General features: G+C 42.1%; 2 protein-coding genes across 5 annotated transcripts in view; both read right to left on the bottom strand.

Annotated features, from left to right (window-relative positions):
- The window catches only part of C2H3orf52 (chromosome 2 C3orf52 homolog), a 33,271-nt gene extending 19,877 nt beyond the window's left edge, over positions 1-13,394 (bottom strand). The window contains exons 1-2 of the mRNA XM_023212994.2: positions 13,170-13,394; positions 6,405-6,534 (exon numbers count right to left, since the gene is read on the bottom strand). Coding sequence (XP_023068762.1) covers positions 6,405-6,534; positions 13,170-13,307 — 268 coding nt within the window. The 5' untranslated portion in view covers positions 13,308-13,394. The remainder of the gene's footprint in view (positions 1-6,404; positions 6,535-13,169) is intronic.
- Positions 13,395-18,404: 5,010 nt separating this feature from the next.
- Positions 18,405-27,426, bottom strand: part of TMPRSS7 (transmembrane serine protease 7) — a 40,257-nt gene continuing 31,235 nt past the window's right edge. For 2 of the 4 annotated variants that reach the window (XM_023210815.2, XM_023210807.2), the window contains 5 exons: positions 25,337-25,453; positions 24,249-24,420; positions 22,517-22,785; positions 20,783-20,919; positions 18,405-18,754 (listed from right to left, as the gene is read on the bottom strand). In XM_023210815.2, the coding sequence (XP_023066583.2) occupies positions 18,584-18,754; positions 20,783-20,919; positions 22,517-22,785; positions 24,249-24,420; positions 25,337-25,453 (866 nt within the window). In that variant the 3' untranslated portion in view covers positions 18,405-18,583. The remainder of the gene's footprint in view (positions 18,755-20,782; positions 20,920-22,516; positions 22,786-24,248; positions 24,421-25,336; positions 25,454-27,426) is intronic. The other 2 variants (XM_031935031.1, XM_031935030.1) reach the window with 2 other exon arrangements.

Here is a 27,426-nt window from a genome sequence, read left to right as displayed (position 1 = left end):
TTTTTTTTTGAAACGGAGTCTCACTCTGTCGCCCAGGCTGGAGTGCAGTGGCGCGATCTCGGCTCACTACAAGCTCCGCCTCCCGCGTTTAGGCCATTCTCCTGCCTCAGCCTCCCAAGTAGCTGGGACTACAGGCGCCCGCCATCTCGCCCGGCTAGTTCTTTGTATTTTTAGTAGAGACGGGGTTTCACCGTGTAGACCAGGATGGTCTGGATCTCCTGACCTCGTGATCCACCCGTCTCGGCCTCCCAAAGTGCTGGGATTACAGGCTTGAGCCACCACGCCTGGCTGTTGTTTTCATTTTTAAATGAAGACACTAAGTCTTAGAGAAAATGCATAATTTGTTCAGGTCAATGAATTAGCATGTATTAGGGTCAAGGTATATTTATAGCCTCAGATTCTGAAATCTTTACATTTATAAATGGGAAAACAGGCCCAGAGTGTTGACAAGTTTGCCTAAAGTTACAGAACTGGATAGTAGCAGAACTAAAATAAACTTGGTCTTATATAAAGGGTGAGTGAACGGGGAAAAGATGAGCAAATTGTGATAAAGGATATGTTATGGTCTGAATGTTTGTGTCTCCCTGAAAAATGCATATGTTGAAATCTAATCACCAACGTGATCGTGTATTAGTCCATTCTCACACTGCTATAAAGAACTACCTGAGACTGCGTAATTTATGAAGCAAAGAGGTTTAATTGTCTTACAGTTCTTCAGGCTTAACAGGAAGCAAGGATGGGAGCCATCAGGAAACTTAAAATTATAGCAGAAGGCTCAGGGGAAACAAGCATGTCTTATCATGGAGGAGCAGGAGAGACAGAGAAAGAGCAAAGAAGGAAGAGCCACACACTTTTAAACCATCAGATCTCATGAGAATTCACACACTATCATGAGACTAGCAAAGGGGAAATCCACCCCATGATCCAATTACCAGGCCCCTCTTCCCATTCAACATGAGATTTGGGCACGGACACAAATCCAAACAATATCAGATGGTCTTAGACAGTGGGGTCTTTGGGAGGTGATTAGATCATGAGGGGAGAGCACTTATGAATGATATTACTGCCCTTATAAAAGAGGCCCCAGAAAGCTGCCTTTTCCCTTATACCATAGAATATATAGCTAGAAGGCACAACCGACAAAATAAAAAGTGTGCTCTCACCAGACAGCAAATGTGCTGACACTTTGATCTTGGAGTTCTAGCCTCCAGAACTGTGAGCAATAAATTTCTGTTATGTATAAGCTACCTAGTTTATGATATTCTGTTATAGTAGCCCAGGCAGACTAAAATAGTATACAAATGGTAGTTTCACATGTATAAGAATTGAGATGATGACAGTTATTTTTAGATAAAGATCTCTAGCCAAGAGTACCTCTAAAACTCAGGAAAATTGTACAGACGTAGATCTAGGAGTCACCTTCTTGGAGGCATGACTGCTGTCCTAGGAGTGAATGAGCTCGCCAAGGAAAAGAATGAAGAATATGAAAAGTCAGAAAGCTGAAGAGAAGCCTCATGAACCCACAATGCAGAGGCCAAGAGTAAAAATAGCAAAATCAACCTAAGGTCCAGGAGTTCTATACACTCAGAAGAGTATAATGAAGTTGACAGAGCTAAAAGCTGACAGTGAGGCACGAGACAGAGAAATGTTGGCTTCCATGATCAGACAATTGCCAGTAATCTTGGGAAGAAAAATTGGGAACCAATAGATACAAGAGGTTTGGAAGTATGCAAGATTCAAATGCAGACCTTTGTTTCTGGAAGTGAAAAAAGAGAGAGAAAAAGAACACATATCTAAATGAAGTAGCAAGAATCCTGATGGAAGACTGCTTTGAAGGCGAGAGGATGCTTGTGCATTTGAAGAGTTAACCCATTTATACCTGAGGTTGCAACTTTTTGAATTTTTGCAATCGGACTTTGGTGATGACCTTGAGCAGTGGGATATAAATAACTTCCACATGATTAGCATTCCAATAAAGGAACACAAGGCATAAATTAAGAAGAACCTGAGGATGCTTACAGAAAGGAGGAGATATCTGAAGATCTCTGGGTTAGAGGAAGCTGAAAGATATTACATGGAGACCACAGGTAAGGGTGTCCATCTTGGTAAAGTAGAGAAACATCAGCAATTTGAAGAAAAGATAAACAGCTGAAAATGGAAAGAAATTTCAAGGTACTGGGTCTAGCGCTGCTCTAACGTTCCTGCCCCAAAGGACCTTGGCAGCTTATAGCTTGTTAATGCTGTCTGCCTAGGATCTTCCAATGAGTCACCCTACACCAGGGAGCATTACCATGTGAAAATTGTCAGTCTGCCAGAACCACGTGACATCATAAAATGTAGCTCTTATTCACAACTGAAAGGCAAACAAATCCACTCAACACAATGTCACTTAGGAAGTCGTTGCTTATATCTCAGTACCACAGCATTCCTACTCATAAAAGATGTGTCAATTAAGAGATTAGAGTCAGGCAAGAATCTGGGGTATAATGTTGGGGGATATCACATAAGGGTCTCCAGGATGTTATCAATTTAAATCATGTTTCTAAGCGTCCACCTACTTGTCACAGTTTTGTTTTTGAAATATTTAAAATATTTTGCCCCAACCAAAACTTCATTAGTAAAGTGTTATCCAGGGTCTCACCTCTCCATGACTAGTGTGAATTAGTGAAGAAAGGAGAACCCTTGAGAACACTCAACTGGTTCTACAAATTATCCAGAAAGAAAATGACTTTGAGAAAAAGATGAAGGCTTTTGTTTCTGTACTTTTCAAATCAGGAAATTTATAATTCCTTATGGAGAAGGAAAGAATCTGTTAATACCTTTTCCCTAAAGAGTCTCAAATAACAGAATTCCCTGGTTTCCACCCACAAAAAATGGACATTAAAAAAATGTACATGTCGATTGTGAGTCTGGAGGAAGGGTGGCCTCTTTTCCCTAGTGCATACAAAGCCCCTACTCAGTACCTTAAGCTAAGCCATGATCCTGAATTTGTCATTCTTCAACGGCATACAAGGGCAGGGTAGTGGACAAGCCCATCCCACGTACAGGCAATAAAGGCTACACAGTCTTTAGAGAATGAGCAGCAACAGTAAAACCTACTACAAGTTGGTCTGCTTTTATTATCACCACATGCTGACAATTCTTAATTTGAGTGACAAAATACAACTCCCCACTGGATACCCTGTCCTAGGTACCCTATTGTCCCCTCCCCAAATTTCTGTTCTGAGATGCTTTCACTGTCCCATTTTATGTCCACCCCAGCTGCACAGTTTTGAAGGCTAAAGAAATTCCATCTTAGTTATTATTTCACTGTGTTAATTTCTGATTTCACTGTGTTAACTTCTAGCTCTGGAAATGCCTCTAAGATTTCTATTTCATCGACTGTTGCATGTGTAAGAGCACATACTTACCATAAATCTCACCCTCAGGTCAAAACAACCTTGACATTATCTACATGCCATAAATCCTGCCCTTATGCAATTGTAAAACACATCCCTTCTGAAGCAGGCATACCTTTTTTCTATGGTATTTAAGCCCTGGGCCTTTGGGGTAATGGTGCAGGAATGCACCATCTCCTCTCGCTGCTGCCCAAGGCATGGCTTCTGTTCCTAAAACCCTGTTAAATGTTTCTGTCTGAGTAATTGGATTTGTCAGTTTTTCTTTAGCTTCTCAGCTTCCCCAGCCTTTCTGGGTAGTTTTGCAAAGTCCTGCCTACTGAAGAACAACAGTTAACCCTTCCGCCTCCAAGCTTCAGTCTGAAGACTATAGAGCCCCGAGGCAGGAGATTAAGGGGTCTAGAGAAGGGTAAGCAGGCAACGAATGGCAAATGTAGCTCCTGAGGAACCTTAGTCACATAGTAAATCCATACAGCCACAGGCACAGCCCTTGAGTCTCCCAACAGTGTTTTTGTCCCCAGACAACGTTTCCCACGCAGTACTTGAAAGTTCCACAAATATCTGATTCATATTAACAGGCTTGGCAATTAGGAAGTGGCCGATTATTGCAGATCATCCCCAAAAAATGCCTACAGAGCTGCTCTAGGTGAGGCTGGGACTGTCACAGAAGGGAGTCCCTGCCCCACCCATTTTTACCTACTGCATCTCCCCCACCCCCATGTCTAACATGAATCTCCCCACAGGCTCAAATAGCTAAGAGCTGAGATGCCAAGTAAAATAAAAATATTTCCTTGATTTAAAAAGTAGTTTGAAAAAAATCTCTCTTACAGCATTGACATGTTAGAACACAAATTTACAATTAAATTAAAAATAAAGTTTACACTACAAGTGTTAAAAAAATTCTTCACTGAATATTATCCCATAACCTTTTACATCTCCAGAAAAACTGTGGAAGGCAGTGAAATACCTTCCTCTTGCTCTTGCAGACTGCTCTTTGTGAGGTGAAGAGGTTAGATGACTTTTTGAGAATGGAAGACAGATCCTGGGTCTTGTGCTTTAGATTCCTGAATATTAAACCATCTAGATCTCTTGAATCATCCTTTATGATAGGCCCCAGATGTCAACAGGAACCAAATATCAACTCCCAGGATAGCACCAACTAGTTATGTCAGGACAAGATCGTGCTACTAAACCTCATTTTCAACACCCATATGTTGGAATTGATATGAATAGCAAGTATGGCAATGCTCACATCAAAACTATTGTCCTCAGCATGACGGAAGAGGTACAGCACACTTTATTAGCTTTTTCCTACCTTAACACCAGCTTATAGCCTCAAAGAGTCATCTACCACACCTGAACAATGCCCTAAGTAAAGAAGTAGACATGGTGTCTGGCCAGGAAACTCATGTGCTGGAGGTTGACTGATGTCATCAAAGTTTTCCTATTCCTTCAGGAACTACAAAACTCTAAGACAGGAAATAAAGGGGATGGGAGAAGGGGAAACAAGAGGTAAATGGAAAATGTAGTTTCTGAAGAAAATTCCTGAGAACTCCCTCTCGAGAGACTGGGGAGTTACCCCTTCTTGCTCTCATTCTATGACTGGGTTTGCAACGGGGAGCTGGACTCAACCCATGCCCATGTGAAGGCTGGATTATGCTTGGGAGTATCCCAGCCTCAGACGCACCCCTCTCTACCATCACCCCCACATATAAATAAAAACAATTTTCTTCTTTCCCATTTTGAAACTGAAATTATTGTCCACCGGAGGATGCTATATTTATGTACTGTAAAAACTTTAACAAATACAATAATCATTAAAAAATTGGTAACTACTTAAAGGGCTTTAAATGATGTGGAAGACTATATCATGCAAATCATAAAAATAATAATGTTCACAAAGAATTTTTAATGACTTGGCAAAATGATCTAAACATAATATCAAAATCCTAAAGGTAGTCCACAAGACTATAAAGAAATCTAATCTCAAATTATTTTAGAAATGCAAGTAAACAAAAGACTAGAAGAAAATATTACCAAATATTAATATTATGAATGGGTTTTATGGGTAACTGAACATGTATCATTTTTCAATCAAAATAAGCAACAAAATGAAATAATATATGGAATAGATGTAGTCATATATAGTTAGCGTTCTATAAGTTTTTTGTTTTATACACACATACGACACTAATAAAATAAACAATCATTTCTAAAATAAGTTAAAATTGGGCCAGGCATGGTAGCTCATGCCTCTAATCGCAGCAATTTGGGAGGCCAAGGCAGGAAGATCACTTGAGGTCATGAGTTCAAGACCAACTTGGACAACATGGCGAAAGCCCGTATTTACTAAAAATACAAAAATTGGTTGGGTGTGGTGGTGCATGCCTGTAATTCCAGCTATTTCAGAGACTGAGGCATGAGAATTCCTTGAACTTGGGAGGCAGAGGTTGCAGCAAACCAAGGTCGTGTCACTGAACTCTAGCCTGGGTGAGACTGAGACTTTCTCTCAAAAAATAAATAAATAAATAAATACAGTAAGACAACAAGAGTTTTAGAAAACTCTTTCAAATGCATAATTTATTATTTTATCATCATAGTAATATATCAGACACACCAGATGAAGTATAATTATTTTTAGCAAACAAATGAAAATAAAAAGAATTCACATTAACAGATATCAGGATATAATAAAATATAAATCAGTGATTAGTAAGTTAAAATATTAAGAAACCTCTTCAAGATCCAATGAGCAGAGTTTAAAGTAAAACACTGGTTTCTCTACTTCTTCTGGAGCTTATAAAACAACAAAATACAGCAACAACAGAGAAAAAAAAACCCACAAGAATCAGGGATATCTCCCACCCATACAATATATTCCAAGCCAGTCTTCAATTCACATTACAAATAATGAAGTGGCTATGAGTACATCTTCCATTTCAGTGTAAGTCACACGCCTTAAGTAAGTTCTTAAAATGTGTCAACTTATTCACATCTAAATCCTCTTACCTCCAGAAAGACATAGGCCTGTGATGATCACTACAATAAGACCTAGGAAAACGGAGGTGATGATCATCCACAGTTTGCACCTTCCAACCACATTCTTATTACAGGAGCTCCAGGGGCTTTCCTTGTTAGCCTAGAAAGGCAGAGGGAGATTGCGAGGCAGTCATTTTGTTGCAACAGACATTTCCGAATACCTAGGATGAGCCAGTGACACAGAAATGAAGGCAGGAAGACCCTGACCTCAGGCCACCACTCTACTGAATCAAGTTTACAAAAAGATAGATCAGAGGCAGAACAGAACCTGGCCAAGAAGTTAGCAGGAAAATCCTCTGGGGGCTCTGAGGTGGGGAGGATAGGCGGGATTTTGAAAGATGGATTTTTGAAGGCATTCCAAACTCAGGAAAGAGCATCCACAGTGTGGATTCGTAATGCAACCGGCCAGCAGACTAGTCTGCCGATTGGAATGTGGGTTTCAGAGGCAAATAATGAAAGTTAAGATGAGAGAGAGTGAAAGGCTGGGAGCACACTCAGAGGGTGTTGATGGCTGTCCCAGAATAGATTGGACTTAATTGGGTGTGCACTGGTAACTTGAAGGTTTTGAAACACCAGAGCCGAGTTGAAAATCAAGGGAAAATGATGTGTAGTTTAGAGTGGAAACACCAAGAAAAAGCCGTGGCCTAGGTTCTATGTAAAAAAGGGTTGGGAAGGGCAATGAAAGGACAGATGGAAGAGACAACAGGAAATAAGCTGCAAAGCTGGAGTAAGAAGGCTGGAGTGGGGCAGAGGAGGGGCCAGTGAAAACAAGTACAACTGCTATGGTTTATTGAGCACCAGAGTCATTTCACTTCACCCTAACAGCCCTTCAGGGTGTGCACTAGCCCATTTCAAAGAGTGTGCACTTTCCCATTTCAAAGACGCAATTCAGAGAGATGAGCCAGAACCAATCCCTGCTGTGTGTCTGCACAAAGCTCTCCAACTTTCCCTTTTGTCCAATCACTGTGCAGAGGTCTGATTTACGAGGGTGTCAAGGAGGGGCCCCCAGCTTACCCTACGTGGTTCCATGACTCTTTTCCTACTTCCCACTCCACCATTAGGTAATTCTTACATGGAGACCATGGGAAACAACAGAATGCAATGGGAAAAAAATGTTTCTGTATCTAACACACTTGGATTCCACACCAAGGTATACCACTTCAAGGCAAGCTGGTTTTAAGCAAGCTACTGAAACTCATAGGCCCCAAAGTCCTCAATTTTAAAATATATAAATACTAAATGTAGCTCAGAGGACTGCTGCAAAAACTAGAGATAATGGACACAAAGCATCCACTAAACAATTATTGGGAGCTCAGCTGAAGCGTGCAACCGCGCCTCCGTCGTTCCTCAGCGTTGGCCATCCCACAAAGCAGCAGCCGGCACTCAAGGAGACTCGCTCCTGACTGGCACCTGGCCACCTGGCCTGCTTTCTCTCCCATTCTTTTTTTTTTTTTTTTTGAGACAGGGTCTCACTCTGTCGCCCAGGCTGGAGTGCAGTGGCGTGATCTCAGCTCACTGAAAGCTCCATCTCCCGGGTTCACGCCGTTCTCCTGTCTCAGCTTCCCGAGTAGCTGGGACGACAGGCGCCCGCCACCACGCCCAGCTAATTTTTTGTATATTTAGTAGAGACAGGGTTTCACCGTGTTCGCCAGGATGGTCTCGATCTCCTGACCTCGTGATCCGCCCGCCTTGGCCTCCCAAAGTGCTGACACATACCTAGGCCCCACCTGCGCCTAATGGACCGGATTGTGAGGGAGGTGGGAGCAGGCCATGGCAGGCCTCTGGTCTGAGCCCTCCCACCCTTAGGGAGCTAGGTCAAATCTCCCCTTTAGTGGAAGCTTCCCTTCCCACCTGCCCTCAGTGACAGCTTCCAGTGCCTGAGCTGTCCACATGGCCCATCTGCTGCTGCCGCTGACTGCCCTGTCTGGTTTCAGGTTCAAAAACAAACAGAGACTGGTCTTATCTTGCTAGGTAAACTGAAACCACACAGAGGAGGGGTGCTCTTACACTCCCCTGTTCTTATATTCCATACCTGTGCCTTCTACAAGTAATATACATTTAACAATTGTGTGCTGTTTAGTTGTAGGGGCCTCCAGAAATTTTAAGAACCGACCCTGAGAAACTCTAAATGAGGGGACAAATGTTGGATTTCCCAAGTGCACTTTACACTGACTCTGAGGCCCAGCCTGTGGGTGCGAGGGGAGCAATTAAAGGCCCTGGGGATATCGTGCCAGAGGAAATCCCTCTTGAGTTAAGTGCATTTCTGGAATCCCAGGGATAGGGTCACCTCTCATCCCCACTCAAAACCTGCATAACTGCTTCAAAGCCAGGGAAAGCCACATGGGAAAAAGACATCCCAGTACAAGGAATCTTTAATTTCTCAGGGGACAGAAACATCTCCCCATTTACAGAGCTCCTGAGGCCGAAGGCCTGGTGCTATTTTCAGCCCTCACACAAAAGGCAGCTGGAACCCATAAAGATTAGCACAAAATGAAATACCTAGTTTCAAAGAGATGTCAATGCATCTCCTTGGCCTCTCATGCCTTTACTTATGCTGTCCCTTAGAGATCATAAATTAGGACTCTGGTGGGTTGAAAAAAACCACTAATTACTCTATGACTTCCTGGAGGAAATCAGCTCAAAATTATACAGCCGTCATCTGTAGGAAATGCCTCTTCCTGCAGCCCAGTGCCCTCACTGACCTGTCCTCAGTTCTAAGAGCAAGACCGCTGAATGCTATCCCTTACATGATTAATATTCACAGACTTTATGTCATTATAAAATGGTCTGTCATGACAAAAAATAAAAATAAAAAAATAGGCATGATGGTTTACACTTGCGGTCCCAGATACTGAGGAGTCTGAGGTGGGAGGATCGCTTGAGCCCAAGAGGTCAAGGCTGCCGTGAGCTATGAGTGTGCCACTGCACTCTAGCCTGGGCGGCAGGAGTGAGACTCTGACTCAAATGAAAAAAAAAAAAAAAAGCACACGGAACTATCAGACACTCCCAGCCAAACAATAGCTTGTACAGTGCTTCTCAGCAGTCTGTACATTAGAATCAGCTGAGGAATTAGTATCTTTTAGAGGTACCCCCAGGAGATTCCAATGTGCCCTGAGGGTGAACAGCCTCTGATGCAATAGGTTTGTGCTATTTGTGCCATCTGAGTCTTGCCTCTAAACTGGATCATGAAGACACTCTGCCTTCTTCACTGGCTTCATCTCTCTTGCCCAAATTCTAGGTCATGAGGAGAGGCCACAGGTAGATTCTTCTCTAAGGTGCCTTCCGGAGATATTGGCAGCTGCATCTTACATTCTATTATTGTTTTACATGGCTTAATAATTTACATTTGCAAACTGCATCTTATATTCTGTGATCGTATTCTATGGCTCAAGAATTTTCGGGGCTTTCAGATATATTCACATCCGTCTTTAGATAAAGGTCTAAATACATGACACAGGATCCTGCAACAGTGGCAGGATACCTATCTCTTAGATCCAAAAAGCTTTTCTTCTTTTTGACTCAATCAGAAGCAGATATTATATAGATCAGGGAAAATTTTCTTACAGGTAAGAAACTCTTTATAATATTCATTGTGGGATTTAATCCACTTGTTTGATCCAAGCACAAAAGAGCCAGTTGATTCTTGTCCTAAACTGAACAACACATGGCAATGGAGCTAATTTTTAGCTAGCCCATTGAAATAAATCGTTTTTTTGTTTGTTTGTTTGTTTGTTTGTTTGACGGTGTTTCGCTCTTGTTGCCCAGGCTGGAGTGCAGTGGCGTGATCTCGGCTCACTGCAACCTCCGCCTCCTAGGTTCAAGCGAGTCTCCTGCCTCAGCCTTCCTGAGTAGCTAGGATTACAGGCATGCGCCACCACGCCTGGCTAATTTTGTATATTTTTTAGCAGAGACAGAGTTTCTCCATATTGGTCAGGCTGGTCTCGAACTCCCAACTTCAGATGATCCGCCCACCTTGGCCTCCCAAAGTGCTGGGATTACAGGCATGAGCCAATGCATCCGGCCTGAAATAAATCTTACCTGCTTCAAAACTATCAATTTACTGGTTTGTTATTCTTCAAATGATGTTGCCATCTCTTAAAATGCCTCTGGGATTTCTATTTGAAAACTGAGCCAGAGCCCCTGTAATGAGCCATGAAAGAAAACCAGCCTCACTCTATTACCCATAATTTCTTTTTCACTTTTGACCCAACCATACTGCCATGTTTACAGTGAGAGCAGGCAACGTAGAGTTCAGTAGCTTCTATTCCTTTGTCTCAAGTGCCAAGCACACATCAAGAAAGGGAAAGAAGTTCTTTCTACTGTTTTTGTTCACTCTCCCATCACAGCTCTTCCAAGGAAGAAGAGAGGTGTCTTCTTCCCAATCATTCCAGAACAGTTCCCGATTCCTCACCCATCCATCCACCTGCAACTCCGTCATTCCACAGGTGACACTCAACTCCTAGCTCACTTAAATTACCGAATTATAAATTACCTAACTTATAGAAATTAGTAATAATTAATAATGTAGGCAACTATAAATAAATGAGTATAAATTATATATGACATATATTTAAATTAAATGTAGATAGACAGATAGATAGAATAAATCAACAGAAACAGCATAGTTTTGAGATCTAAAAAACATACGTTCAAGCCTCAGAGGCACCACTGAGGGAACTTGAGCATTTTGGTAACTCCTCTGAGCCTCCTTCAATTTCTTCACTCAGCATCTTTAATCTGACAAACCAGAATACTGATGCCTTCCTCTTAAGTTAGTTGTGATAATAAAATGCATTTATGCATCAAAAGTATTTGTCACAAGACAGTTACTAAACAGGGTTAATGAAAATACATGAACTTCAGCTACATTTCAAAATTAGAAATCTTAATATACAGTTCAAAGAGACCAACACACAAAATTCTTAAGTGTCTGAATCTTGTCTGAATCTTTTTAATGAGCCTATATGTATTGACTTTTCTAACTGAAATACACCTCACCTTATTTTATAGAAAAAAACAATGATTATCACATTAGATATTGCTTTTTCTTTCTTTGTTAAAGAATTCCCTTTAACAAAGTCCAAGCATTCCTTGAACACATTCCAAGTGCTCCTGTAGCCCTTTGCCTTCACTCCATCCTGTTACTGAGGACAGCTCTCCTATCGGGTGACCTACAAAGTTAACTTACAAAGAAGTCTAGGGTATCTGTGTATACCTTACTAACAAGGACGTCATGAGAACATGAAACAACCTTGCTACAGGGTAGGTGCTAAACAATTACAGAATACTGATAACCCTGCATGGATTTGGCATGTTCTACCCATCACCTGTTTTCAACAAGGCATTACCAGGCCTCAAAGAAGCCGGAGTAGGCACACATTACTACTACGGGACAGCCTTGCCCCGGGACACATTGTTTAGTGGTGAAACTGTCACCAGATCTCTGAATTCAGTCCCAAGCTAGGGAGTCTTTAGGGTGTCCGAGTCTGTCTAATCTGAGGCAAGTATTTCCAACTCCCATTCCTAGACACCGTCCTGGAGGACCCATACGGCAAGTTCACAGTTGTGGCCACTTGCACTGGTGACCAGACTCTCTTTGTTCAACCTTCATTCTTCTGTGGCATTCACATTTTATTCAGAAATAAGTTTCCAAATTACTCTCCAGAGTACCTATAAAAGCAGACTTTGCAACAGTTCCAGGAATCAATGTAGAACAAAAGCAATGCTTTCAACTTTTGAATTTCCTGCTTATCCCTAAAATCAACAGCTGGAGAGCCAAAAAGTTGGGGGTGGAGGAGTGGGGCCTAGAAAGATGAGGTCGGGGCTCAATATGGGGAGTTCTACGTACCCAGAAAACCTCAAGCCAATCTTAAGAGCTAATCAGAAGGTGGATGGCTGGGAAGTCAAAGCTCTGATGCTTGACAAGTCTTTGATGAGAGCGAATAATGTTTCCATCATTGCTAGTGTTGAAGCAGAAAAGAGCTTGGCCTAAAAATCGCCAGGGATTGAGAGGAGGTAAAAGCAAAGGTGGGCGAAGTCTCATCCTTCGAGACAAGAACTTAGAACTTATTTTCTTTCAATTGAGCAGGGCAAGTTCACCTCCACCTGCCCCTCGACCCGCCCGCACCATCCCCACGCCAGCCCTACCCCTTCTCCTTCTGACCGCTTTCTCTCCTCTGTGCTCTCCCCTATCTCTCTTCCTGCAGAATCGAATGGCCAGGCTGGGAGAAGGCAGAAAGTGCTTGGCGGATGGTAGGCATGGAAGAGGGCAGGGAGCTGCGGCGAGGTGGGTGGAGGCGAGGGAGAGACGTGGCAAGGCAGTGAAGGTAAGGGGAAGGCGTCAGAGATTCTGAGAGAAGGAGGATACTCCATCTGTCATTCTCATTCTCCCTACTGAAAAAAAGAAAAACTGAATTAAAAGTTACATAGCTTTAAAAAACTACCTCTATCTCCGGAGTATCTGAAGACAGGAGCGGCCACACCTCACCACTAGGATTCCTAAAGCGCTTCGGGGGTCGGAGGGGTTGAAGGACCCCAGGGGCTAGGGAGGGGACTGCTCCGGCCGAAGGGTGTCGCGGTTACTCGGCTCCATTCAGAGCACTCGAGCGCGCCCCACCCTCGCTCGGCGCCGGCGACGCCCCGCCTGGCTGGAAACCCGAAACTCGCGGGTGCCAGGCCCGGGTCCTACTACTGTCCCGTCGCTGGCAATTAGGGCCAGTGCCAAGGGGACCTTACCTCGGCCGGGGGGGCCTCCTCGTCCAAAGAAGGGAAGACCTTGACGGTACCATTGAGAGGCGTGTGCTCGTTTGGCTGCCGCACGAGCACCGAGAGCTCCAGCTCGTCTACGGGTGGTGAGGGTTGGGCCAGGTCCATGGGCGGGCGGAGAAGGTCTGAGCCGCTCCGCTGGAGGCCACAGCGCAAGCAGGGTCGAGCGACCTCGCCGCCTCACACTCCACCCACTGGGCGGGGCGCCGCGGACTTTGGGCGGCGGGAGCAGAGCGGAGCCGACGGGAGGGGCGAGCGGTGAGTGGCGGCCACTCCCCGGAGCGGGGTAGAGCACCCAAGGCCGTGCCCGCAGTGGGCTCCAGAGCCGAGGGCTGTTTTTCTGGTTTGTTCAGGGCGCTGCCTGCTATGCCTTTCCCCGCGCCTGCAGATGCAGACCATCTGCGTTTAGGGGCTGCCTGGGTGTCGGGCTGTGGTAAGGAAAGGATGGGCCCGGCAGCACCGTCCGAAGCAGGAAAGTTTGCGATCTAAGCCCACGAACTGTTGGTTGTTGGGGTTTGCCACAGTGCTCGCGGTCTAGCAAAAGTGCATTCATTCAATCAAGAAATAACCATGCGTCGTGCCAGCATGGTGCTAGGTTCTGAGCATATGAAGGTGAATAATATACACCAACACACTTCCTCGTCAAGTCCAGAGTCAGGCACAGAGACAGTATTGTGTGGTGCTGGGGACGGTGGACTCTAAAACCAGTGTACCTGGGTTATTCTCCACCCAGAGGGTTCCTCACTGTGAGACCTCGGGCTTCATCTCTCTGTGCCAACGTCCTCGCCTGGAAAGGTGGTGTAATATTTGTACCCTCCTAATACAGTTTTTACCAGGATTACAAGGGTTGCTGTAAGCAAGGCACTCAGAACAGTGATTGACACAGCAAGCACTCATAAATGTTGACCATTATTATTTATCTTTGAGGGGAGGGGCCTTACACACACACGCACACACACAAAATGCCTGCGCACACACAATCTCCTTGACACCCTATCTATAGTTCAGAACTTCCGGTTTAGTTAGCATGGAATTATGTTTGTTAAGCACAGCGTGGATTGGGCCAAGGGCCTCACCTCTCAAGCTTCTGTTCCGAATAGTTTTGCCCCTTATTCTCACCCTCCACGCAACACACACACACACACACATTAAGACCAGATCATTAACAAGAAGCATATAAATCAGCTCCACTCCAAATATGTTGACTTGAGTCCAAAAGTCTGGCATATTCAGTGCCTGATGTTGAGACACAGCCTAGATATCCTGTCTCCAGTTGTCTGGTGCCTGCTACCAGATCCCCTAAACTTTGGATCCATCCACCTGCTAACGGGAGTCTGCAGTGACTCATGTGCTGACCTGCACTGACTTCTACTCCAACAGGCAAATCCTGCAAGAATCAGGCTGCATTCTTAGCTGGGATTTTTGAACAGGCTTTTTAACTAAGGAGCAAGGGTTAAGGGAATCAACAAGGAATGGTGAGGTACCCAGGGACTAGCAATAGCGCGAAGCTGTTAACACTGTTAACACCCCTAGGCCTAAAAGGGACTGGAGACTGATTAAGAACTAGAGCCATTGAAGGATGTGGGAATTTGCAGGGAGGTCTTGATAGGATCTGTAGTCACAAAAACATGCAGACCTGACTGGAAGCACTGAGACCTCCCAAACTTCTGATTCCCTCCACCCCTATCTTACCCAGGGTCCAGAAAACTTTTCTCATAGTTCCCTCATTTGATTGCAGAAGTTCAGCCTAAATATGAGATTTTTTTCTCACATCAGATGGATAGTAGACATCTCCAAGCCTGGTTTCTCCAGGCACAGATACCTAAAGCCTCCTTCACTCCCCCAGAGAATCAAAAACCAACGGTTCCTGTCTCACACACACCCTAAACCACATCTTCTAATGCATTTTGAGTACTGTTAAGCAAGGTTTATGTATTCTGTAGTTAGATTTGAATGCATTTCTGTAATTCCATATGCCTAACCCTTGTCCTTATGTTACAGTGGAAGGAATATAAGTTCTGAAGGCAGACAGACGTAGGATCAAATTTAGACTCTCACTATCTGTGTGTTCTTGGGCAAGTTGTTTAATGTCTGTTTGTTTTCTTATAAAATAATTCCTACCTAGCAGAGGCAGGAAGATTAAGGTAAAGCATTTATTCCTGTGCCTGAAGAATGAAAGGATCTCAGTACATGCTCCATTACATTACCTGACTGTGTCTTTGTAGCTAATACCCACCCTCCCCCGACCCTTAGCACCTAGCACTAACCCTTGATTCAAAGTTTTCTTTTGATATTGATTTTTCTTCCTGTCCTGTCCTATATTCCTGATCACTCACACTTGCTGACACCTCCCATATTACCTGAACTACTTAAATGCTTATTTGCAACCTGTTCTGTTCTGGTTAACTACAAATTTCTTAATCTCCAGACAGCTGACCTAGAATGCAGATGAGAGTCCCAACCCTACCTGAAGACTTTCTTCATCCTGCCGGTTTCACTCCACACTAAGGATTCAGAATAAGTTAGGAAGAGGTGTTTCTCCCTAGAGGTACAACCAAGTTTAGATTAAATGATTCTGATGAAAGTCAAGCATTTGTGAATGAGGAACCAAACTCTACCTAGATTTGTTTGTAATTCCTTCAGAATTTATTTACATAAGGGTAGCTTTTTAAATGCACTATTATTTCAAAAATAATTTTCTTCAATATAATTTAAAATTATTATTGACTCAATTGCTTTAGGTTGTTTGAAGAGTCCAATTTAAATAACATTAAAAAATTAAAACATATTTGCTTACCAATATAAGATTTTTGATGTTGCTTTTTTGTAATAGTACTTGCTCTTCTTTTTAAATCCTTTTTAGAAGCAAATAATTTCCTAAATGGTTATCATATAAACCAAAAAAACAAAGTGACATCATCAGAGTGATATCACCAACACACCAAAGCATCTCATTCCCTTCAAATAGGTCAGTGACTCTGGAATACGCAACAGTTTGTTCCTGTGTGTTGTCAGATGGCAAGTAGTACTACTCCAAACATCAGCAACCGGGTCAGTCACTCAAGCTAATCAAGTAGAAAACAATTGAGAAATAGTTGCTTGTGGTGCTTCACTGTGCTATTTTCAAGGCACTGTGAAAGAGGGCATGAGTCCCTACAAATTCTCCCCACTAACATGGCACGTGAAATGCTGCTGTCTTGGTTTATGAAGGCCATTTTGCTCTGCTAACAAAACCATTCTTGGGGCTTGCCTTACTTCACACCTTTGCAAGATTGAAGTAGATATTCACACTTTATTCAGGTTCTAAACGCATCTTAACATGCAATATCCAAGTAAGTTAGGTTTGATTTTCAACCTTTTCCCTGCCCCAGCACTGCTAAGGAACATAGTGTACTCACTTTCATACCACTGAGGGCCTATAGTGGTAGTGCATACATGTGCTTTCAAAAACTCCCTCTGATAGATTTCATAGATCATGCCAGCCCTCCTCCATCCCATAACTGAGATCACAGACTTAGGCAAAGGTTTTCATGTATTTTGTGAAGAACAATTCTATGCCCTAGAAATGACCATAAAGTAAAAAGTACAACTTACCTTGTATATAGGTCACAGCCATCCAGACAAAATAAATGTAGATTATAAGAACTATCAGCCTAATTCGCTCTTCTGTCCAGTAGATTCAGTAGCCAAGTCCTCCCTTTTGAATTAGTGGTAGACTTGGCCCTCTGAATTGCACTATCGTATAACCAGTTTACTGAAACCTTTGAGGCCCATTCATAGAGGTATTATTAAGATGCTTTATCCTTAATCTGAGGGAACAGTCTTTTAATAAATAGAAGTATGTTCTATGAACTGAAAAAGTTATCTGGCCTGGGGGATGACAACTTTTGCTCTCTCTCCTTTTGCTGTTACATTAAGATTTCCTAAGGTTCTGTGCATTATTCTATTAATAGACCCTACCTGATAACAGTATTGTTATTACTGCTTTGACTTTATAACAGGAAAACAAATAATATCACTCTTTTTTTCTGTTGTTTTCACTCATTTGGTGGTACTATCAATTCTGGCTTCTGTTGATGAAAAGAGTATTTGGAGATCAAGTATGAAACCCTCTAAATCAAGATAAAATAAATCAAGAACTAAGATACATTGAGAGTGTGCTATAGATTTACAGCTATGTAAGGTATTATAAGAGTCTGAAAGTAAAAGAAAATCTCATCCACTGGGGTTTTAGGAAATAACCAAAAGTCAGATGATAATTTTCTGAAAAATTCCACTTTCACAACAATCATTCAAAAATTTCTTTGCCTTTTTTTTGCTGACCAGCATTACAACAATTTCTTTGAATCTCATATACATGCTTTCAATTCAATTACCATGATGCTTTATTCTGTCATTTAGTAATGGTTGCTGTCAGTTTTGTTGGTTGGTTGATTGGTTTCTCTGTACACAACATTACCATGTGCCATGGCGAAGATGGTCCACTATGATATGGTTAGATAAAATTGGTTTATAAAGCAACAATATTGGTACTTATTCTGTCAATAAACGAGTTTTGCTTTATTTGCATTTGCAAAGAAGATATTTTGTGCATTTAGTTTCTTGAAAATGCTGATGGTCAGGTATAGTTTTCACTGGAATTTCTTATTTTAATAAGTCAAATTTGCTCTAATTTTTATAAATATCTGAACATGAATAGGGACATAAAATAAGGATCCCTGAACATCTCCCTTATTTTTTTATTTTATTTTAGAGGCTTGATTCATAACATTACTTTAGGTTTCTTCCATCTCTGAATCAATAATCTTTTGTACTTAAGAATGAATTTAGTTATTCCCTTCGGAAAACTTTTTATGGAACACGTATTAATCTGTCTTTCAATCAGTATTAAATGTATGCAATTTGACATTTTCAGTTGAAAAAAAGTAAGGGACTAATTTTATTATTAAATGTACGCAATCTGACATTTCCAGTTGGAAAAAAATGTAAGGGACTGATTTTATTAATAATTATTGCATCATTTTATTTATTTATTTATTTATTGAGATGGAGTCTCACTCTGTCAACCAGGCTGGAGTGCAGTGACCAATCTCGGCTCACTGCAAGCTCCACCTCCTGGGCTCACGCATTCTCCTGCCTCAGCCTCCTGAGTAGCTGGGACTACAGGCACCTGCCACCATGCCCGGCTAATTTTTTTTTTTTTAATAGTGACAGGGTTTCACCATGTTAGCCAGGATGGTCTCAATCTCCTGACATCGTGATCTGCCCGCCTTGGTCTCCCAAAGTGCTGGGATTACAGGCATGAGCCACCACACCCAGCCAATTATTGCATCATTTTAAACTATTTTTTAACATAAATCATAGTAAAAATACAACTGGTACAATTACAAAAGAGAAGGGACATATTTATGAATCCAGGGAACAAAGTTTGACACTCTTGTGTAAACACCAGGAAAGTTTGGTCGTCCACATCCATGTCCCCAGCTAACAATGCCAGTCAAAATCCATTTTCCATCACTTTTTCTTCGACAAGATAAAGGTCCACCCGAATCTCCCTACACAAAAAAACAATAAGTATAAAGTAAATTGGTCCCCTGATCATCAGTTTCATCTTTATTGTATCTAATGAACTGTGTTCAAGAGTCCTCTTATGACATGTTTTTGCTTGGCTAATCACTGTGCAATTTGGGAAGTGTCAAAAAGTAATGTGAAACTTCTATCATTTTATAATTGTTCTTCCTATAATCAAACAGCTGCATTCATTAGACAAAACATGATTCTTTAGGCTAAGAATAACGTTAGAAGATTCTTACTGGAGAGAACAACTCTCACATAGCCCTAAACAAATAATAAACCTCAATAATACTAGTGGTGATCGTGGTGGTGGTGGTGTTGGTAATAGTAGTAGTAGTGGTTGTAGTAGTAGTAGTAGTAAGGGCTAACATTTATTTAGTGCTAGCCATGTGATAAGAATTGTTTAAAGACATTTAATCCTCACAACAACCTTATGAGGCATGGTTATCTTGGAAGGTTGACTTCTATCTCTGGGCCATGCAACTTCAGTGATTAGCTCATAGCCCCATTGGAGAAGAAGAGACCCTGTTTAGTTAGCCACGTCCAGTGAAAAAACCCTAACAACTACTGGTCCACAATTATCAAAAACAAATCACTCTCACTTGAGAGTTCTTTCTGATATCTCAATTCCTCTAAGCAAAGGCTTAAACAATTCAAAGGATAAACATCATTTCCACAGTATTAATCCTTTAAATTATAATATCTAGGTTTTATTTTCCTATTTTAGAGGGTAGATAATCTTGCAACTTACTCAGAGGCAACAAATTTGCCCATGTATCCAAATCATGATCTTATACCTGATTAGCAAAATTCCAACTAGTAGGGAAACTGGGGTCTTTATTTTAATTGTCACCACATCAACTCTACTAAGTTTAAGTAAACACTCATGGCTATGTGGAACAGGGCTGTGTAACTGACTAGCTATGGGAAGCACCCAAAATAGAGTACCCTTAGCATTAGAGAGGCAAGGGTTTAAATCCCAGCTCAGACATTTACACTTACTAGCTGTATGACCTTGGGCAATTTACTTACCCTCTCTGTGCCCAGTTTCCTCTTCTATAAAATGAGGAAAAAGAATGATTAGAATAAATTTATGTAAAGAACCTAGCATGGTGCTTGCCACAAAATAGGAGCTCAGAAGACAGAAGTCATTATTATAGGATGAGTTTTTGTGGCATCATCGCTAAGATTGTGGAAAGATGAAAGAACAGCTCCCACTGTCCTAGTCACCCTCTGAATCAGGAGTGTCCAGTCTTTTGGTTTCCCTGAGCCACATTGGAAGAAGAAGAATTGTCTTGGGCCACACATAAAATATACGAACACTAATGATAACTAATGAGCTAAAAAAAATTGCAAAAAAAAATCTTATAATGTTTTCAGAAAGTTTATGAATTTGTGTTGAGCTGCATTCAAAGCTGTCCTGGGCTGCATATGGCCTGTGGGCCATAGGTTGGACAAGCTTGCTCTAAATCATCTGTTTACTCTTTAGCGATCATGTAGGTAACTGCATAGATTGGAATCTCAGGCTCCGAGAAATGTCACCCCAAAGGTGACCTCCAACTTTACCACTGCCAGGGGCCTACCCAGCGAACTACAAATGAGTATTCTTTGTCACCTCTCCATTCCTCTCCTTTTCCCCCCAGTATATGCATCAAAGGAATGAGTACATAAAATCCTGCAAATTTTAGAAATTAAATGACCGCTGCTAAGGAAATAGGAAATAAATTGGTTATAAGAAAATTATGGCAGAATGATGAATGCTGACCTCATCCTCTAAATATTGAAGGAAAATACATGGAGCACATTATAGAAAACTGAGTTCTATAGAATCAATTATTTCAATATATCTCCATGATCTTAGGAAATTGGATGATAAATAATATCTGGGCAGCTCAGGTGAATTAAGGGAAATACCTGCCCTGGTTATTTCCCAGTGTTATGTAGATTAAGTGAGAAAGCATTTATGGAAAGCACAACATGTTAGGCAAGGGAAAGGGTGAGTGACTTACTTTGCAGGCATCTCTCTTGCCTGACATTACGCCTGCACAGAGCATCCGAGAAGTGATGATCCCGTAGGTGGAAACACAGAGGGTTTGATCAATGAGCTCTACCTCTGCTTGCTGCAGAACAAGGGAGCCTTTATTATCTGCAAAACACATTGGAAGTAGAAATGGTGTTAGTGGTAATGACTACATGTATTCAGGGCTTCATCTGAAAAGTTAACACACATTATCTCCTTTTACCCTCATAGCAGCAATTCTTTAAGGTAGATCTACCATTATCCTCATTTTGCTGATGAAGAAATGGAGGGTTAGGAGATTAAAGGGCTTGCCCAGTGACACACAGCTAGCAAGTAACACAAGATTCAGACCCAAGGTCTGACTCAATTACTTGAACAACTGTGCCATATTCCTCACCATTTCCCTCCTGTTTTCAGTAGAATGATGAGTCAGCAACAGTTGTTACTAATATCTACTATTCAAGAGAGCTCTTTAAATGGAGCAGCATAATTGATATATGGGAGTCTCTGACGAACCATAAAAACCTAATAGTTTGCATATAGCCCTTTCACTTCCTTTTGAACCTACCTGGCTAAGATGATTCAGAAAAATAAGCACACACACACATACTCAGGCTTATAAAGAAAACATCTCATAATAAGTTGGTTGGGCAGATGCTTTCCTCCTGTGATATATGATAATGTAATAAAAGCACTGAGCGCAGTAACCTATCAAAGTTACAAGTGTTCACACAGTCAGCTGCCTTCCCTCCTGGGACCCTGAGACTTGGTGGGCCCAAGCTGGTGGTATTACTACTTCAATAACTAAATGAAAGCAGTGAGAAGCTGCCTTTGAGAAACAGCCCACACTTTAGAGTGTCAGAATGAGGCTGCAGGGTAAGGTTCAGGAATTACAGACGCTGTATGTGTCCTAAACCCTTGAAAAGGACGACAGAAGAATGTGAGGTGATTGAAAGACCAAGGGAAAATATTAGCAGTAGGGTTTGGGGATACATTCACAAAGCATTGGATTCTTCCCCTCACTACATCTTCGGAGTCCCATCTTGAATCCTGGACCATGAGAAACCTTGGCAGGGTAGACGTAGGGACTTCCCTACTATACAGCCTGATCTTTATGCATATTGAAAAGATGTCCTCTCCTGTCAGAGGAACTGCAAAAAGGTATCTCCTCTGGGTGGACCGAATCCAGGCTGGTATAACCTCCAGGCCTGAATTTTTGGTCTGGAAACTAAGGACAGTCTGAAGTTCAGCCCTCACTCTCATCCCTTAGCCAATTACACAGGCACAGGACATACCACATAGTCTTCCAGACTGTTGCCTATGAGTTGACATAGTGGGATGTGCATGTGTGTCCTTCTCTCCTTTATAAATGAATCATTTCTTTGCATGAAAAGGGAGGAATTGCTCCTTCTCTAGTGAATAACATAGCATACCCTTCAAAGTTTGAAAAGGGCCCATGACTATCTAGTTAAAAAATCCTGCCTTGCTCATACACAGTCCTCTCCCTCTTTATGAGGTGAGCCCTGCTTCTTTTAAAGCAGGTGGATAGCATCATTGAAAAGGAATAACAATACCCTTCTCCAATCCAACCTTCCAAAGTTGTCAGGAGGCTCAAAGGAGATGATATACACGAACCCTCTCTATGAACCCTAAAGCACTACATAGACACCTTATCTTCCTTTGCAGTGGAAGGGCATGACCATTCATTCATACACATTCATACCTGCTTCGTGTCTTCGCCCCCAGCCAGTTACCCAGCACTTCTCTCCACTGCGAACTCTCTGGCCAGCGGGAGGAATGCATATTGGCTGAATGAGCTGTTTCAGGGTCTCAGGCCAAGCAATACTGAGCTGTAGCAAAGCAATATCATAATCGAAAGTCTGACTGTTATAGTACTCGTGGACCACAATTCTTCTCACCGGGGAGACAAACTTGGCATTCCCCTGAACATACATCCCAAGGTGTGCGGTCCATGGTGTGGGATCTGACAGCCTGATAGAACAGCAGTGAAACATAAAGTTAGCAGCTTAAAGAACCACATATAGTTTGCAAACAAGCACTCTAAAGGGTTGAGGGCTGAAAAAGAAGGGCCTGACTTCCAGGGCCTTATTATAGCCACTGGCTCTGTCCAGAGACTATGGCAGAAAGCATAACTGTGAGCCTCCTTTGTCTCCCTCATAAAGTCAGAAATGAAGTAAGCTGTATTTGGAGTGGCGAGTTATAGAAAATTCACTCAACAATATCCTAAGAAAATGTCTGGACATTTTCTTGCCACTGGTATTTCATGAACCACACACAGGTCAAGAATGTTGGTAACTAGAATTAATTTGTCGCATTCTTCCTATTCATGCTGACAATGGCATTTGATGGAGAACCCTACTACCAAATTCAAATGATGTGAATACCAAGATAGATTAGAAATCAAAGTGTTATAAGCAGGAATTTAGTGAAATTCCTTCTGGCAAACTACCGGAAGTCTTAATGATCACCACTGTTACTGCTCAACAATGCCCATTCATAGGGTCACCAACTGCCATTCCTATCAGTCCTTCAAGAATCCCAGTCTTGACCTCCGTGACCTTGCACGAGTCACAGAAGGACTTGTAGTCTCCATGTGAAGCTTCCATCGCCATCAGCATAACAGTGGGGTAAAAGGCGGGAGTGAAAAAAGTAAGGAAGCCCCAAAATTTTGGTCACAATCTGCTTAGCTGATGTCTCATGAGTGGCAATGGACACCTAAAGAAGTATTAGGGTTAGCACATTATTTGGAGCAGTTTCACGGCATTGAGACTAATAATCAAACAGTTGTGAAGCTATCTTAATAATTAATACAAATCCTATAATTTCCAGGAGAAACAAATATCCAAACTGTGTAATTTCATTGAAATACTAAAAAAAAAAAAGAAAAAAAATACAGAATGAGAAGTGAATGATTTTTTTAAACTAAGATTTAGTAGATTCTAATAGTAAGTTTAAATTTTAAGTGAGGTTATTTTCTAAGATGTCCTCTTACCCTTAGCTGGAAGAGCATCTATCCCATAATAATCCAATTGGTAAAGACAGAGCCCTTCCAAAGCCAATCCTAATGGGCCTCTCCAGGATCCCCCTCCTATATATTAAATGGGGATCTCCATTCTCCAGTCACTCTCCAGTGCCCATTTTTCTCCACATTCTCCACACATTCTCTTAAGTTTGCTCCCTCTGAGTTAAAAGCCCTATCTTATTTTCTCAGCCTTAGTAAAAGCCTATATGTTCTTGATGTTTTCTTTGTGTTCTTTTTTTATACCAATAATACCTTAAAAAAATGTTTGTCACACAAGTGGGATCCAAAAAACGAAAGCTCAGTTGAATTGATTGAATGTCCCCAACGGGAATCTGCTTCCCACAATTTGAGGGCAGATATGTTGTCTGTGGACACAGAGTGCTACTTGAGAGTAAAGACTGTGATATCCTACCTGTTTCCATGAAAACAATGGGCTGCAGAAAGAAGCCACTCCCTGGAGATGACCGAGGCACCACAGTAGGCAGATCCAACAAAGTGAAGGCTGACCTGCCACGGCCAACCTCCCTCTAGGGTGTCTGTGCCTCCGATGATGCGGTGAAGGGTGGAGGAACTCCTGCTGCAGGCTTTAGTAGAGAAAGGGCATGTGATTTAAAGGTAGACTTGGAAGAAAAACTAGAAATTAAGCCAGTTTTAGTGCTGTCTGGGAACTGACTCACTAGGTAGCAATTTGAAATCTCCTTATCTAGAGGACAGAGAACATGTGAGTCTGTCCAAAACCAGTACGAACAAACCACCCCCTCCTTCCTGAAGCATGCCCTGACACAGTCTCTACACCACAACGCAGATGAGGGGAGGAGGGGGACCTGTTGTAACAGCTGAACTGACATAAACAGCTGCCTATGGACTTAGATTGTCAGGTAAAGAGGAATGTAAATGAATTGAGAATTTCCTTGAAGTTGTGCTGATGTGACAGAAAGTATTTGGGAAAAGATTTATAAGACCTGAACAAATGGAAACCTACTGGGAAAACTAGTTATCAGAGCAATTGTTTGCCAGTGTAACTGGTATTGGTAAAGATGTATAATTTACATGTTGCCACATGGCCAATTAGTGGCCACATGACTAATAGGAGCATGTGGGAGATTAGTTATTGGGTCAAACCTAAAGAAAGAAACAGCACTTGATATTATTCATAACATAAGGCATTATTAACAAGTCATCCACTGCATTCCAGTTTCTATTTCTTTTCTCACAGAGTTGTTTATTTAAGATCTTCTCCTTTGATTAAAGTTATTAGAAAGTGAAAGTTCTCATTATAAAAATTTAATTCATTAATGCTGTTATCAAGATGACAGAATCCATTCCAGAGTTTTTATTTCTGAGAAACAATTTCAGACTCAGTTTGCCAATAGTTACTATTCTTATTTTGGCTATGGCAACCTCGATCAAGTGAAATACACCAAGAAGGGAATGAAAATATAAAAAACAGGTAAACTGAAGATGGAATACAGGAATCCAAAGGAATGAATTTCTACTCACCGCAGCCTTCTTCATCACTTCCATCTGGACAATCCACTGTCCCATCACATTTTGCATTTTGTTTCCTAAAGCAAGTATCATTGCCACACTTAAAAGTTCTGTTGTTGCATGGAATACCTAAAAATGGACAAAAGAAGAAACAGCTTTCCTTAGCCAGAAACAAATTTGAGTGAATGAGATTTGAATGAATAACTCCAAACCCCATAAAAAATGATTTAATCACAGGATTGGTGTTTACTGCTCTGGGATAAATGGCAAAAAGAAGTGAAGCAACCTCAGAGTGATCTGTGTCTTCACTTAAGAAAAGCCATTTGAAGCCTGGCAGGCTTTGTTGAAAATCAATCAAACCACCTCTTCTTTCTCCCACAGCAGGTGAGATGTGAAGAAGTGTGACATACCAGTGGCTTCAGGCTGTAGCCTCTTTGCTATTACCTTCTCTTATTCTCCAAGAAAACTTTTGAGCAAAAATCACAGCCATGCTCAGTTATTTTATATCAGTAGGAGGCAAAATGGACAGACTTGTGAATTACAACACATTTGTTCACAACCCTGGAGGTTTGTTTCTGCAAGGGTGAGAGTGGAAAGTGTTCCATTCCAGTATTTGGCAAGTTCCTCTACATCAGGTCCTCTGTATCCTACAATCCTGAGTATCATTAAAAGCAAGTAAGCAATAAGAATCTGCCAGTATTACAAAAGAAATTGTCATCAGAGTGAACAGGTAACCTACGGAATGGGAGAAAATGTTTGAAATCTACCCATCTGACAAAGGGCTAATCTCCAGAATCTACAAAGAACTCAAACAAATTTACAAGAAAAAAACTACTCCATCAAAAAGTGGGCAAAAGATATGAACAGACACTTCTCAAAAGAAGACATTTATGCAGCCAACAGACACATGAAAAAATGCTCATCATCACTGGTCATCAGAAAAATGCAAATCAAAACCACAATGAGATACCATCTCACGCCAGTTAGAATGGCGATCATTAAAATGTCAGGAAAAGGCTGAGGGCGGTGGCTTACGCCTGTAATCCCAGCACTTTGGGAGGCCGAGGGGGTGGATTGCCAGAGGTCAGGAATTGAAGACCAATGTGGTCAACATGGTGAAACCCCATCTCTACTAAAAATATAAAAAAATTAGCTGGGCGTGGTGGTGTGCACCTGTAATCCCAGCTACTCAGGAGACTGAGGCAGGGGAATTGCTTGAACCCAGAGGGGGAGGTTGCAGTGAGCCAAGACCGCACCACTGCAGTCCAGCCTGGGCAACAGAGCAAGATTCTGTCTCAAAAAAAGAGAAAAAGTCAGGAAACAACAGATGTTGGAGAGGATGTGGAGAAATAGGAATGCTTTTACACTGTTGGTAGGAGTGTAAATCAGTTCATTCATTGCGGAAGATGGTATGGCTATTCCTCAGGGATCTAGAACTAGAAATACCATTTGACCCAGCAATCCCATTACTGGATATATACCCAAAGGATTATCAATCATGCTACTATAAAGACACATGCACATGTATGTTTATTGCGGCACTATTCACAATAGCAAAGACTTGGAACCAACCCCAATGTCCATGAATGATAGATGGGATTAAGAAAATGTGGCACATATGCCTGGCTTGGCGGGTCCAACGCCCATGGAGCCTTGTTCACTGCTAGCGCAGCAGCCTGAGATCCAACTGAGAGGCAGCAGCCTGGATGGGGGAGGGGCATCCACCATTGCTGAGGCTTCCGTAGGTAAACAAAGCAGCCTGGGAAGCTCGAATTGGGCGGAGCCCACCACAGCTCAGCAAGGCCTACTGCCCCTATAGACTCCACCTCTGTGGGCAGGGCATAGCTGAACAAAAGGCAGCAGACGCCTTCTGAAGACTTAAAACGTTCGTGTCTGATAGCCCTAAAGAGAGCAGTGGTGTTCCCAGCATGGCATTTGAGCTCTAAGAACGGACAGACTGCCTCCTCAAGTGGGTCCCTGACCCCTGTGTAGCCTAACTGGGAGACACCTCCCACTAGGGGCTGACAGACACCTCACATAGGTGGGTGCCCCTCTGGGACAAAGCTTCCAGAGGAAGGATCAGGCAGCACTATTTGCTGCTC

Source organism: Piliocolobus tephrosceles, chromosome 2, assembly GCF_002776525.5.
Source record: "Piliocolobus tephrosceles isolate RC106 chromosome 2, ASM277652v3, whole genome shotgun sequence".
Lineage (NCBI taxonomy): Eukaryota > Metazoa > Chordata > Mammalia > Primates > Cercopithecidae > Piliocolobus > Piliocolobus tephrosceles.
Note: the sequence above shows the minus strand (reverse complement) of the source record. Positions and strands in the feature narration are given on the sequence as shown.